The sequence below is a fragment of the Oncorhynchus kisutch genome, linkage group LG27 (genome assembly GCF_002021735.2).
Source record: "Oncorhynchus kisutch isolate 150728-3 linkage group LG27, Okis_V2, whole genome shotgun sequence".
NCBI lineage: Eukaryota > Metazoa > Chordata > Actinopteri > Salmoniformes > Salmonidae > Oncorhynchus > Oncorhynchus kisutch.
The window spans coordinates 42,108,202-42,123,342 of record NC_034200.2 but is presented as its reverse complement, the minus strand read 5'-3'; the positions used below and the strand labels follow the sequence as shown (position 1 = coordinate 42,123,342).

The 15,141-nt window shown below is 45.9% G+C and overlaps 1 protein-coding gene across 1 annotated transcript in view; it reads right to left on the bottom strand.

The window, feature by feature from the left end:
- ak5 (adenylate kinase 5) overlaps positions 1-15,141 on the bottom strand; it is a 218,641-nt gene that overhangs the window by 188,292 nt on the left and 15,208 nt on the right. The window contains exons 4-5 of the mRNA XM_031807219.1: positions 12,251-12,423; positions 6,280-6,393 (exon numbers count right to left, since the gene is read on the bottom strand). Coding sequence (XP_031663079.1) covers positions 6,280-6,393; positions 12,251-12,423 — 287 coding nt within the window. The remainder of the gene's footprint in view (positions 1-6,279; positions 6,394-12,250; positions 12,424-15,141) is intronic.

The window sequence follows — 15,141 nt, the reverse complement described above, 5'->3', positions numbered from 1 at the left end:
GTGAGCTCAATGATGAAGACCTTCTTGAGCGAACGGGACCAGAGCACCATGTCAGGTCTTAGGGTGGTGGTTGCGATCTCCGGAGGAAACACAAGTTGCCGGCCAATGTCAGCTAGCATTTTCCAGTCGCGGGCCAAGCGCAGCTGGTCTCGCTCTAATGGTGTCGAGCCGCGCTTCGGTGGTTTAGCCCCTTCGCGGACAAAGTTTGTCCGTAAGGGGTGTGATGCTGCTGGGGGTGGTAGGGAGTTGGTGGCAGCTCGCTTGTCCTCCAGGGCGGACGCAAGGTTTTTAAGGACTTGGTTGTGACGCCAAGTGTAGCGTCCTTGGGTGAGGCTTGTTTTACACCCCGTGAGAATGTGCCTGAGGTTGGCTGGCATGGAACAGAGGGCACAGTCCGGATCTTCACCATACCATTGGTGAAGATTAACTGGAGTTGGAAGGACGTCATATGTTGCTCTGATGGAAAAGCTCAACCGCCTCGCTTCCATGGCCCACAGATCCTTCCAGCTGATCTTCCTCTTCTCCACACTGTCCCATCGAGTCCACTGTCCCTGTTTGGCAAGAGAGACTGCCTTGGCCCACCTTGCAGCCTCCTCCTGATGGCGTACTTCCTGCACTACCATCTTCCGCCGCTCTGGTGCAGTGGCCTTACTCCAAGCAGCACGGCTAGTTAGCCCAAGGCCTCCTCTCCCTTGCTGAACATGACCCACAATGTCAGCATGTCTGAGGGCTGCTGTTGCCTCCTGGACTGCTTTTCCTGGCCTCCATTTGCGCCCAGTTGCCAAGGTCGGCGCGTTGTTGCTCACCACTGGGTCTCGAGATTCATTCAGTGTCATCTGGAGCCTGGTTTTTGAACACTTGAATTCCTCTGTTAGACTGGTGAGGGGCAGCTTGAGGACACCATCTCCATAGAGGCCGATGGTGGTAAGGCATCGTGGAACTCCGAGCCACTTCTTTAAGTAGCCTGTGACTCCTCTTTCCATCTTCTCCACTGTTGAGATTGGAACCTCATACTCTGCTAAGGGCCACAACACCCGGGGTAGGAGACCAAACTGCAGACACCAGGCCTTTAACTTTCCAGGTAGCTGGGTGTTGTCGATGGACTGTAGGCTACTACTGAGGTCTTTGCGCAGCTGTTGCACCTGGTCTTTGTCCTTCAGGCTTGCATCATACCACCTTCCAAGGCTTTTTACCGGCTGCTCAAACACTGTTGGGATTTGGTCATCTCCGATGAAGAATTTCAGGTCAGAGAGTACTCCCTTCACAATCGAGATGCTGACTTGGATGGTTTAATCTTCATACGGGCCCAGCTGATGTTCTCCTCGAGTTTTCTGAGCAGTCTCCTGGTGCATGGGACAGTGGTGGTCAATGTTGTAATGTCGTCCATGTAGGCTCTGAGTGGAGGGAGGCGGAAACCAGACCATTTTGAGGATCTGATGATAACCTCCATTGCCATTATGAATGCCAACGGAGAAATAGTACATCCTGCCATTATACCTACATTCAGGCACTGCCATGAGGTGGTGAACTCTGAGGTGGTGAAGCAGAACTGCAGATCCTGGAAGTACGACTTCACCAGGGTTGTGATGGTGTCCGGTATGTGGAAAAATCTGAAGGCAGACCACAGGAGTTCATGGGGCACAGAGCCAAATGCATTGGCGAGGTCGAGAAAGACTACATGGAGGTCCCTTTTCTCCACCTTGGCCATTTGGATCTGGTGCCAGATCATGCTGGAATGTTCCAAGCAGCCAGAGAACCCTGATATTCCTTTGCAGGTACTCGGCCATCCTCTGGGCAATGACCCTAAAAAAGATTTTACCCTCGACATTCAGTAAGGAGATTGGGCGGAATTGGCTGATGTTCACTGCATCCTTCTCCTTAGGGATCAGGATCCCGCCTGCCCTACGCCACACTTTGGGTATTATCTTATTTTTCCAAGCTGTTCTCATAAGCCTCCAGAGGAACCTCAGGACGTCTGGTGCGTTCTTATACACTTTGTACGGGACTCCATTTGGCCCCGGGGCTGATGCTGTTCTTGCCCCTCGAACTGTGTTTTCCACCTCTTTCCATGTCGGAGGGCTGGGCTCAATATGATGTTCCGGGGGTTCAATGGGTGGGATATCTGATGGGATGGCCAGATGTTCATGTCGCTTTGAGTCAAAGTTTGTTGTTCTCAGGTGCTCCTCTAGGTCTTTCTTTGTTGTTTTTAGAGCTCCACTTTTTTCCTTCGTGAAGAGACTTTTAAGGAACTTGAAGGGATCTTTATAGAATCGAGTTCTAGTTTGTTCTTTCTTCCTTCTGCGTTTCCGTAGGTTCTCTGCTCTACGGAGGGATGCCAACCGGGTTTTGATATCAGCCTGAAGTGCCTCTATGCCCTCCTTCTCCACTTCCGAGGCCTTCTTCCACTGTTTCTTAAGCTGTCGCCTTTCTTGAACGAGGCGCTTGATTTCTTGTTGCCTCCTGGAAACTGGTGGGGTTGGATCCTTTCTCCCACCTTTTGCCTCTTCCACTCCAAATCTTTCTGTCCCGTACTCATAGATAATGTCCCCCATCCTCTCCAACTTCTTCTCCACTGTGCCTCGAAGTTTCTCGAGGGTCAAGGTAAGGTCAGTATTCACTGTTTCCCACAACTACTTGTCACTGGCGCCGGGCCACTTCACATATGGTCTGTGCCCTGGTAGTCTCCTCTCGACTGCAGGTCTGGGAGGCTCGGTGAGTTCCACTCCTGTTGTTGGTTCCACCTCAGTTGTTACTTCGGTGCTTGAGTTTACGTCCTCCATGACAGTGGTACTGATGCACTGCAAACTATGGTTTGCGTCCAGTTGCTGTGCTTCATTCGACTGATTTGATCGCTTTCGCAGAAAGTAATCAATGCGAGGCCTCTGTCTCTCTTTACCCAAACACCCCTTCTTCCCCTGGTGGATCCTCAACCCATGGTGTGATGTAACTTTCCTCCAACCACAGACACATACCTGCATCTGTTTGTGGCCCGCTGTTGCAGCAGAACTTGTGACAGTTGCTGTGGTGTTCTCTTGTGCTGTGCTCTCATTACTCGTAGTCGTTTCCGGTCCAGTCGTTACCATGTTGTCAGCCGATGAGTCATCTTCCGCCCCCGCTCTCGCAGACTCTAGGGGTATTCTCGTATGTTGCCTTTCTGTAGCTAAAGCGGGTGTTTCCAACATACTGCGACGCATGGGAAACTACAGAAATGGGAAGCTACCCCATGACTGTCCCAGTGGGGTCTATTCCCTCCTGTCAGCCGTCTCTCCGTGCCGCCACAAGGACTTTCCCCTGTTGTCAGCTGATCTTTCTCAGCAGTCACTGGACAAGTCCAGATATTCAGATTCCAAGAACACAGGATGAGATGTTACTATCCTTTGTGCAAGCACTTTCAAGAGTTAATGAACAGTGAGCCTGGTGAAATTTGGGGAGCGCATCGTCAGTAGTGTACCTTTGGTTCCTAGGGTGTTTCGGCCTTTCACACTATACACCCTCCCCAAAGGCGGCCAGCGACAGGGTGATCAATCCTACGCTTGCGTCCCATTCCCAATTAGTCATAGGAGTTGCCTTGTTGATGATAGCCAACATCCCATGGGACTATGCATGGCAGGGGCGTCCTCCTCCCTGAGTCAAGCATTGTTGACCGCATACCTCCTGGCCCTCTAATATAGTAATATATTACAGTGGTATAGTAGTATACAGTAATATAGTAATATATTACAGTGGTATAGTAGTATACAGTAATATAGTCATATATTACAGTGGTATAGTAGTATACAGTAATATAGTAATATATTACAGTGGTATAGTAGTATACAGTAATATAGTAATATATTACAGTGGTATAGTAGTATACAGTAATATAGTAATATATTACAGTGGTATAGTAGTATACAGTAATATAACAATATATTACAGTGGTATAGTAGTATACAGTAATATAGTAATATATAACAGTGGTATAGTAGGAGACAGTAATATAGCTATATATTACAGTGGTATAGTAGTATGCAGTAATATAGCTATATATTACAGTGGTATAGTAGTATACAGTAATATAGTAATATATTACAGTGGTATAGTAGTATACAGTAATATAGTAATATATTACAGTGGTATAGTAGTATACAGTAATATAACAATATATTACAGTGGTATAGTAGTATACAGTAATATAGTAATATATAACAGTGGTATAGTAGGAGACAGTAATATAGCAATATATTACAGTGGTATAGTAGTATGCAGTAATATAGTAATATAGCTATATATTACAGTGGTATAGTAGTATGCAGTATTATAGCAATATAGCTATATATTACAGTGGTATAGTAGTATGCAGTACTATAGCAATATATTACAGTGGTATAGTAGTATGCAGTAATATAGTAATATATTACAGTGGTATAGTAGTATGCAGTAATATAGTAATATATTACAGTGGTATAGTAGTATGCAGTAATATAGCTATATATTACAGTGGTATAGTAGTATGCAGTAATATAGCTATATATTACAGTGGTATAGTAGTATGCAGTACTATAACAATATAGCTATATATTACAGTGGTATAGTAGTATGCAGTACTATAGCAATATAGCTATATATTACAGTGGTATAGTAGTATGCAGTAATATAGTAATATATTACAGTGGTATAGTAGTATGCAGTACTATAGCAATATAGCTATATATTACAGTGGTATAGTAGTATGCAGTAATATAGCTATATATTACAGTGGTATAGTAGTATGCAGTACTATAGCAATATAGCTATATATTACAGTGGTATAGTAGTATGCAGTATTATAGCAATATAGCTATATATTACAGTGGTATAGTAGTATGCAGTACTATAGCAATATATTACAGTGGTATAGTAGTATGCAGTAATATAGTAATATATTACAGTGGTATAGTAGTATGCAGTAATATAGTAATATATTACAGTGGTATAGTAGTATGCAGTAATATAGCTATATATTACAGTGGTATAGTAGTATGCAGTAATATAGCTATATATTACAGTGGTATAGTAGTATGCAGTACTATAACAATATAGCTATATATTACAGTGGTATAGTAGTATGCAGTACTATAGCAATATAGCTATATATTACAGTGGTATAGTAGTATGCAGTAATATAGTAATATATTACAGTGGTATAGTAGTATGCAGTACTATAGCAATATAGCTATATATTACAGTGGTATAGTAGTATGCAGTAATATAGCTATATATTACAGTGGTATAGTAGTATGCAGTACTATAGCAATATAGCTATATATTACAGTGGTATAGTAGTATGCAGTAATATAGTAATATATTACAGTGGTATAGTAGTATGCAGTACTATAGCAATATAGCTATATATTACAGTGGTATAGTAGTATGCAGTACTATAGCAATATAGCTATATATTACAGTGGTATAGTAGTATGCAGTAATATAGTAATATATTACAGTGGTATAGTAGTATGCAGTAATATAGTAATATATTACAGTGGTATAGTAGTATGCAGTAATATAGCAATATATTACAGTGGTATAGTAGTATGCAGTAATATAGCTATATATTACAGTGGTATAGTAGTATGCAGTACTATAACAATATAGCTATATATTACAGTGGTATAGTAGTATGCAGTACTATAGCAATATAGCTATATATTACAGTGGTATAGTAGTATGCAGTAATATAGTAATATATTACAGTGGTATAGTAGTATGCAGTACTATAGCAATATAGCTATATATTACAGTGGTATAGTAGTATGCAGTAATATAGCTATATATTACAGTGGTATAGTAGTATGCAGTACTATAGCAATATAGCTATATATTACAGTGGTATAGTAGTATGCAGTAATATAGTAATATATTACAGTGGTATAGTAGTATGCAGTACTATAGCAATATAGCTATATATTACAGTGGTATAGTAGTATGCAGTAATATAGCTATATATTACAGTGGTATAGTAGTATACAGTAATATAGTAATATATTACAGTGGTATAGTAGTATACAGTAATATAGTAATATATTACAGTGGTATAGTAGTATACAGTAATATAGTAATATATTACAGTGGTATATACAGTAATATAGTAATATATTATAGTGGTATAGTAATATACAGTAATATAGTAATATATTACAGTGGTATAGTAGTATACAGTAATATATTATAGTGGTATAGTAATATACAGTACTATAGCAATATATTACAGTGGTATAGTATACAGTAATATAGCAATACCACAGGTCTATTTCTCACCTGGTCCTCAAAAGAAAGCGCCTGTCCCACATCACGAGGGAACCCATCAATCACGATCCCGCTAGCGTCTGGAATCTTCATGATCTTCTGTTTAATCTCAGTGATGGTGGTCTCCTGTAAGGAAATAGAGCTAGTATCAAAACAGAAGTCAACAACCAACAGGAAAAAACACTGTAGTACAGTGAAGATACTGATGCAGAGACTAACAGTTTAGTTTTCCACTGCCCTGTGTGTTGATGCTGCCCTGTGTGTTGATGCTGCCCTGTGTGTTGATGCTGCCCTGTGTGTTGATGCTGCCCTGTCTGTTGATGCTGCCCTGTCTGTTGATGCTGCCCTGTCTGTTGATGCTGCCCTGTCTGTTGATGCTGCCCTGTGTGTTGATGCTGCCCTGTCTGTTGATGCTGCCCTGTCTGTTGATGCTGCCCTGTGTGTTGATGCTGCCCTGTGTGTTGATGCTGCCCTGTGTGTTGATGCTGCCCTGTGTGTTGATGCTGCCCTGTGTGTTGATGCTGCCCTGTGTGTTGATGCTGCCCTGTGTGTTGATGAGAGACTAACAGTTTAGTTTTAGCATGACATGTTTTCCCATGGCTAGAGGGGTTAGAATGTTACTGCACAGTTTGCTCAAATCAACAGGGAAAATGCATGATTTAGTTTAAATACGGGACATGAGTAACAATCCATTCTAAAAAATAAAAAAGTCTGGAAACCGAAGGACCCTGAACAGCTTCTACCCCCAAGCCATAACACTGATGAATAGTTAGATATGTAGAGGTTAACTATTTACCTATCTCAATTACCTCGTACCCCTGCACATCGACTTGGTCCTGGTGACCCGTATATATATATATATAGACAGGTTATAGTTTAATCATTGTGTATTTATTCCTTGTGTTATTATTCATCTACAACGTGTTGTCCACGTTGTGAAGGGCCCCGCAAGCAAGCATTTCACTTTTAGTCTATACCTGTGGTTTATGAAGCAGGTGATGAATAAAAATATGATTTGGTAAACACACACACACACAGTGTCCACCAGCCTTAATCAGTTAAATGGACAGAACAGGTCGTGGTTCTATCAGCTAAGTGAGGACGAGGAGATGGGATGTTTGTTGCTCATAAAGACACAGTGGGCCACACAGGACCCAGCCTTGCGTCCCAAATAGCACCCTATTCCCTATACAGTGCACTACTATGGTGTCCATAGGGTAGTGAACAAAGTAGTGCGCTATATAGGGAATAGGGTGCCTTCTCAAGCAGCTGACAGCTGAGTCATGGCTGGCAGACAACCAGGACGTTGGTAATGAGATGCGAGAAGAGAACAATCCCTCCCATCAAGATAATGTATTGATTTAATGAGATGCGAGAAGAGAACAATCCCTCCCATCAAGATAATGTATTGATTTAATATGTATTTATTCATTCTTATTTCCAATGACGGCCTACCGGGGAACAGTGGGTTAACTGCCTTGTTCAGGGTCAGAACGATGACGGCCTACCGGGGAACAGTGGGTTAACTGCCTTGTTCAGGGTCAGAACGATGACGGCCTACCGGGGAACAGTGGGTTAACTGCCTTGTTCAGGGTCAGAACGATGACGGCCTACCGGGAACAGTGGGTTAACTGCCTTGTTCAGGGTCAGAACGATGACGGCCTACCGGGGAACAGTGGGTTAACTGCCTTGTTCAGGGTCAGAACGATGACGGCCTACCGGGGAACAGTGGGTTAACTGCCTTGTTCAGGGTCAGAACGATGACGGCCTACCGGGGAACAGTGGGTTAACTGCCTTGTTCAGGGTCAGAACGATGACGGCCTACCGGGGAACAGTGGGTTAACTGCCTTGTTCAGGGTCAGAACGATGACGGCCTACCGGGGAACAGTGGGTTAACTGCCTTGTTCAGGGTCAGAACGATGACGGCCTACCGGGGAACAGTGGGTTAACTGCCTTGTTCAGGGTCAGAACGATGACGGCCTACCGGGGAACAGTGGGTTAACTGCCTTGTTCAGGGTCAGAACGATGACGGCCTACCGGGGAACAGTGGGTTAACTGCCTTGTTCAGGGTCAGAACGATGACGGCCTACCGGGGAACAGTGGGTTAACTGCCTTGTTCAGGGTCAGAACGATGACGGCCTACCGGGGAACAGTGGGTTAACTGCCTTGTTCAGGGTCAGAACGATGACGGCCTACCGGGGAACAGTGGGTTAACTGCCTTGTTCAGGGTCAGAACGATGACGGCCTACCGGGGAACAGTGGGTTAACTGCCTTGTTCAGGGTCAGAACGATGACGGCCTACCGGGGAACAGTGGGTTAACTGCCTTGTTCAGGGTCAGAACGATGACGGCCTACCGGGGAACAGTGGGTTAACTGCCTTGTTCAGGGTCAGAACGATGACGGCCTACCGGGGAACAGTGGGTTAACTGCCTTGTTCAGGGTCAGAACGATGACGGCCTACCGGGGAACAGTGGGTTAACTGCCTTGTTCAGGGTCAGAACGATGACGGCCTACCGGGGAACAGTGGGTTAACTGCCTTGTTCAGGGTCAGAACGATGACGGCCTACCGGGGAACAGTGGGTTAACTGCCTTGTTCAGGGTCAGAACGATGACGGCCTACCGGGGAACAGTGGGTTAACTGCCTTGTTCAGGGTCAGAACGATGACGGCCTACCGGGGAACAGTGGGTTAACTGCCTTGTTCAGGGTCAGAACGATGACGGCCTACCGGGGAACAGTGGGTTAACTGCCTTGTTCAGGGTCAGAACGATGACGGCCTACCGGGGAACAGTGGGTTAACTGCCTTGTTCAGGGTCAGAACGATGACGGCCTACCGGGGAACAGTGGGTTAACTGCCTTGTTCAGGGTCAGAACGATGACGGCCTACCGGGGAACAGTGGGTTAACTGCCTTGTTCAGGGTCAGAACGATGACGGCCTACCGGGGAACAGTGGGTTAACTGCCTTGTTCAGGGTCAGAACGATGACGGCCTACCGGGGAACAGTGGGTTAACTGCCTTGTTCAGGGTCAGATTGACAGATTTATACCTTGTCAGCTCGGGGATTCGATCCAGCAACCTTTAGGTTACTAGTCCAACGCTCTAAATACTAGGCTACCCTGCCGCCCATCAAGATAATGTTAGCCCGTCAAGATAATGTTAGCCCGTCAAGATAATGTTAGCCCATCAAGATAATGTTAGTCTGTCACGATAATGTTAAACCGTCAAGATAATGTTAGTCTGTCAAGATAATGTTAGCCCGTCAAGATAATGTTAGCACGTCAAGATAATGTTAGCCCGTCACGATAATGTTAGCACGCCAAGATAATGTTAGCCCGTCAAGATAATGTTAGCCCGTCAAGATAATGTTAGTCTGTCAAGATAATGTTAGTCCATTACGGTAATGTTAGCCCATCAAGATAATGTTGCCCTGTCAAGATAATGTTAGCCCGTCAAGATAATGTTAGCCTGTCAAGATAATGTTAGCCCGTTACGGTAATGTTAGTCCATCAAGATAATGTTGCCCTGTCAAGATAATGTTAGCCCGTCAAGATAATGTTAGCCCGTCAAGATAATGTTAGCCCGTCAAGATACTATTAGCCCATCATGATACTATTAGCCCATCATGATACTATTAGCCCATCAAGACCATTTTAGCCCATCGAGCTAAAGACAGGTCCCAAGGCAGGTCTTAGAAGTGACTCATCCAACCTGCATGGTTCATTGGACGAACTCCACTACACCCTTATTTGACCTTATCGTCATCTTCATCATCTTCCTCTTCCCAATCCTCTCTGTAGTAACCCCAGGTGCAGGTACAGCTCATATGTATTGCACTATACAGGGACCAGGGGACTGGATACACTATACAGGGACCAGGATACACTATACAGGGACCAGGGACCAGGATACATTATACAGGGACCAGGATACACTATACAGGGACCAGGGGACTGGACACACTATACAGGGACCAGGATACACTATACAGGAACCAGGATACACTATACAGGGACCAGGGGACTGGATACACTATACAGGGACCAGGATACACTATACAGGGACCAGGGTACACTATACAGGGACCAGGGGACCAGGATACACTATACAGGGACCAGGATACACTATACAGGGACCAGGGGACTGGATACACTATACAGGGACCAGGATACATTATACAGGGACCAGGATACACTATACAGGGACCAGGGGACTGGACACACTATACAGGGACCAGGATACACTATACAGGGACCAGGATACACTATACAGGGATCAGGGACCAGGATACACTACACAGGGACCAGGATACACTATACAGGGACCAGGGGACTGGATACACGATACATGGACCAGGATACATTATACAGGGACCAGGGGACTGGACACACTATACAGGGACCAGGATACACTATACAGGGACCAGGATACATTATACAGGGACCAGGGGACTGGATACACTATACATGGACCAGGATACATTATACAGGGACCAGGGGACTGGACACACTATACAGGGACCAGGATACACTATACAGGGACCAGGATACACTATACATGGACCAGGATACATTATACAGGGACCAGGGGACTGGATACACTATACATGGACCAGGATACACTATACAGGGACCAGGACACACTATACATGGACCAGGATACATTATACAGGGACCAGGGGACTGGATACACTATACATGGACCAGGATACACTATACAGGGACCAGGATACATTATACAGGGACCAGGGGACTGGATACACTATACAGGGACCAGGAGACTGGATACACTATACAGGGACCAGGATACACTATACAGGGACCAGGATACACTATACAGGGACCAGGGGACTGGATACACTATACAGGGACCAGGATACACTATACAGGGACCAGGATACACTATACAGGGACCAGGGGACTGGATACATTATACAGGGACCAGGGGACTGGATACACTATACAGGGACCAGGATACACTATACAGGGACCAGGATACACTATACAGGGACCAGGGGACTGGATACACTATACAGGGACCAGGATACACTATACAGGGACCAGGGGACCAGGATACACTATACAGGGACCAGGATACACTATACAGGGACCAGGGGACTGGACACACTATACAGGGACCAGGATACACTATACAGGGACCAGGGGACTGGATACACTATACAGGGACCAGGATACATTATACAGGGACCAGGATACACTATACAGGGACCAGGGGACTGGATACACTATACATGGACCAGGATACATTATACATGGACCAGGATACACTATACAGGGACCAGGATACACTATACAGGGACCAGGATACACTATACAGGGACCAGGATACACTATACAGGGACCAGGATACACTATACAGGGACCAGGGGACTGGACACACTATACAGGGACCAGGATACACTATACAGGGACCAGGATACACTATACAGGGACCAGGATACACTATACAGGGACCAGGGGACCAGGATACACTATACAGGGACAGGATACACTATACAGGGACAGGATACACTATACAGGGACCAGGATACACTATACAGGGACCAGGATACATTATACAGGGACCAGGGGACCAGGATACACTATACAGGGACCAGGGGACCAGGATACACTATACAGGGACCAGGGGACCAGGATACATTATACAGGGACCAGGGGACCAGGATACACTATACAGGGACCAGGGGACCAGGATACACTATACAGGGACCAGGATACACTATACAGGGACCAGGGGACTGGATACACTATACAGGGACAGGATACACTATACAGGGACTGGACACATTATACAGGGACTGGATACACTATACAGGGACCAGGATATACTATACAGAGACTGGGATACACTATGTAGGGACTACATCCAACTCCCTGTGGGTGACTATCTATGTACTAAACACGGAATAGGGATTAGGGAATAGGGATTAGGGAATAGGGATTTGGGAATAGGGTGAGACAAGCATACCTGAGGTGCCAGCTCCCCATTGGTGATGATCTTGGCGATGAGACTCCACTTCCTGTTGCTGGTGGCGTTGTGAATCATCTTCTTCCTGAGCAGCTCTCCTACAGAGACATACTGGAACCCATAGCACGCTGCTATCTTCAGACTCTGGGTTCCCTTACCACTGCCTGGCCCTCCTGGAGAGAGAGAGAGAGAGAGAGAGAGAGATGGTGAGGGGAGGGTATAGGTGTAGTGATGGGAGGGGGAGGGGTGAGGGGTGGGTATAGTTGTAGTGATGGGAGGGTGAGGGGTGGGTATAGTTGTGGTGATTGGAGGGGTGAGGGGTCAGTATAGTGATGGGAGGGTGAGGGGTGGGTATAGGTGTAGTGATGGGAGGGTGAGGGGTGGGTATAGGTGTAGTGATGGGAGGGTGAGGGGTCAGTATAGTGATGGGAGGGTGAGGGGTGGGTATAGGTGTAGTGATGGGAGGGTGAGGGGTGGGTAAAGTGATGGGAGGGTGAGGGGTGGGTAAAGTGATGGGAGGGTGAGGGGTGGGTATAGGTGTAGTGATGGGAGGGGTGGGTATAGGTGTAGTGATGGGAGGGGGAGGGGGAGGGGTGGGTATAGGTGTAGTGATGGGAGGGGGAGGGGAGGGGTGGGTATAGGTGTAGTGATGGGAGGGTGAGGGGTGGGTAAAGTGATGGGAGGGTGAGGGGGAGGGTGGGTATAGGTGTAGTGATGGGAGGGGGAGGGGTGGGTATAGGTGTAGTGATGGGAGGGGGAGGGGTGGGTATAGGTGTAGTGATGGGAGGGGGAGGTATAGGTGTAGTGATGGGAGGGGGAGGGGTGGGTATAGGTGTAGTGATGAGAGGGTGAGGGGTGGGTAAAGTGATGGGAGGGTGAGGGGGAGGGTGGGTAGGTGTGGTGATGGGAGGGTGAGGGTGGGTATAGGTGTAGTGATGGGAGGGTGAGGGTGAGGGGTGGTTATAGGTGTAGTGATGGGAGGGTGAGGGATGGGTATAGGTGTAGTGATGGGAGGGGGAGGGGTGGGTATAGGTGTAGTGATGGGAGGGGGAGGGGTGGGTATAGGTGTAGTGATGGGAGGGGGAGGGGTGGGTATAGGTGTAGTGATGGGAGGGGGAGGGGTGGGTATAGGTGTAGTGATGGGAGGGGGAGGGATGGGTATAGGTGTAGTGATGGGAGGGGGAGGGGTGGGTATCATTAAATTCCAATTGAAGAGCTTTATTGGCATGGGGAACATGTGTTAACTTTGCCAAAGCAAGTGAAGTAGACAATAAACACAGGTGAAATAAACAATAAAAATGAACAGTAAACCTTTCCAAAAGAATAAAGACATTTCAAATGTCATATTATGTACACAGTGGGTCAAAAAAGTATTTAGTCAGCCACCAATTGTGCAAGTTCTCCCACTTAAAAAGATGAGGCCTGTCATTTTCATCATAGGTACACTTCAACCATGACAGACAAAGTGAGAGAAAAAAATCTAGAAAATCACATTGTAGGATTTATAATGAATTTATTTGCAAATTATGGTGGAAAATAAGTATTTGGTCACCTACAAACAAGCAAGATTTCTGGCTCTCACAGACCTGTAACTTCTTCTTTAAGAGGCTCCTCTGTGCTCCACTCGTTACCTGTATTAATGGCACCTGTTTGAACTTGTTATCAGTATAAAAGACACCTGTCCACAACCTCAAACAGTCACACTCCAAACCCCACTATGGCCCATACCAAAGAGCTGTCAAAGGACACCATAAACAAAATTGTAGACCTGCACCAGGCTGAGAAGACTGAATCTGCAATAGGTAAGCAGCTTGGTTTGAAGAAATCAACTGTGGGAGCAATTATTAGGAAATGGAAGACATACAAGACCACTGATAATCTCCCTCGATCTGGGGCTCCACGCAAGATCTCACCCTGTGGGGTCAAAATGATCACAAGAACGGTGAGCAAAAATCCCAGAACCATACGGGGGGACCTAGTGAATGACCTGCAGAGAGCTGGGACCAAAGTAACAAAGCCTACCATCAGTAACACACTACGCCGCCAGGGACTCAAATCCTTTTTTTTTTACCTTTATTTAACCAGGCAAGTCAGTTAAGAACACATTCTTATTTTCAATGACGGCCTGGGAACAGTGGGTTAACTGCCTGTTCAGGGGCAGAACGACAGATTTGTACCTTGTCAGCTCGGGGGTTGGACTAGGAACCTTCCGGTTCCTAGTCCAACGCTCTAGCCACTAGGCTACGCTGCCAGTACATGTCCAGGCCCGTCTGAAGTTTGCTAGAGAGCATTTGGATGACCCAGAAGAAGATTGGGAGAATATCATATGGTCAGATGAAACCAAAATATAACTTTTTGGTAAAAACTCAACTCGTCGTGTTTGGAGGACAAAGAATGCTGAGTTGCATCCAAAGAACACCATACCTACTGTGAAGCATGGGGGTGGAAACATCATGCTTTGGGGCTGTTTTTCTGCGAAGGGACCAGGACGACTGATCCGTGTAAAGGAAAGTATGAATGGGGCCATGTATCGTGAGATTTTGAGTGAAAACCTCCTTCCATCAGTAAGGGCATTGAAGATGAAACGTGGCTGGGTCTTTCAGCATGACAATGATCCCAAACACACCGCCCGGGCAACGAAGGAGTGGTTTTGTAAGAAGCATTTCAAGGTCCTGGAGTGGCCTAGCCAGTCTCCAGATCTCAACCCCATAGAAAATCTTTGGAGGGAGTTGAAAGTCTGTGTTGCCCAGCAACAGCCCCAAAACATCACTAGAGGAGATCTGCATGGAGGAATGGGCCAAAATACCAGCAACAGTGTGTGAAAACCTTGTGATGACTTACAGAAAACGTTTGACCTCTGTCATTGCCAACAAAGGGTATATAACAAAGTA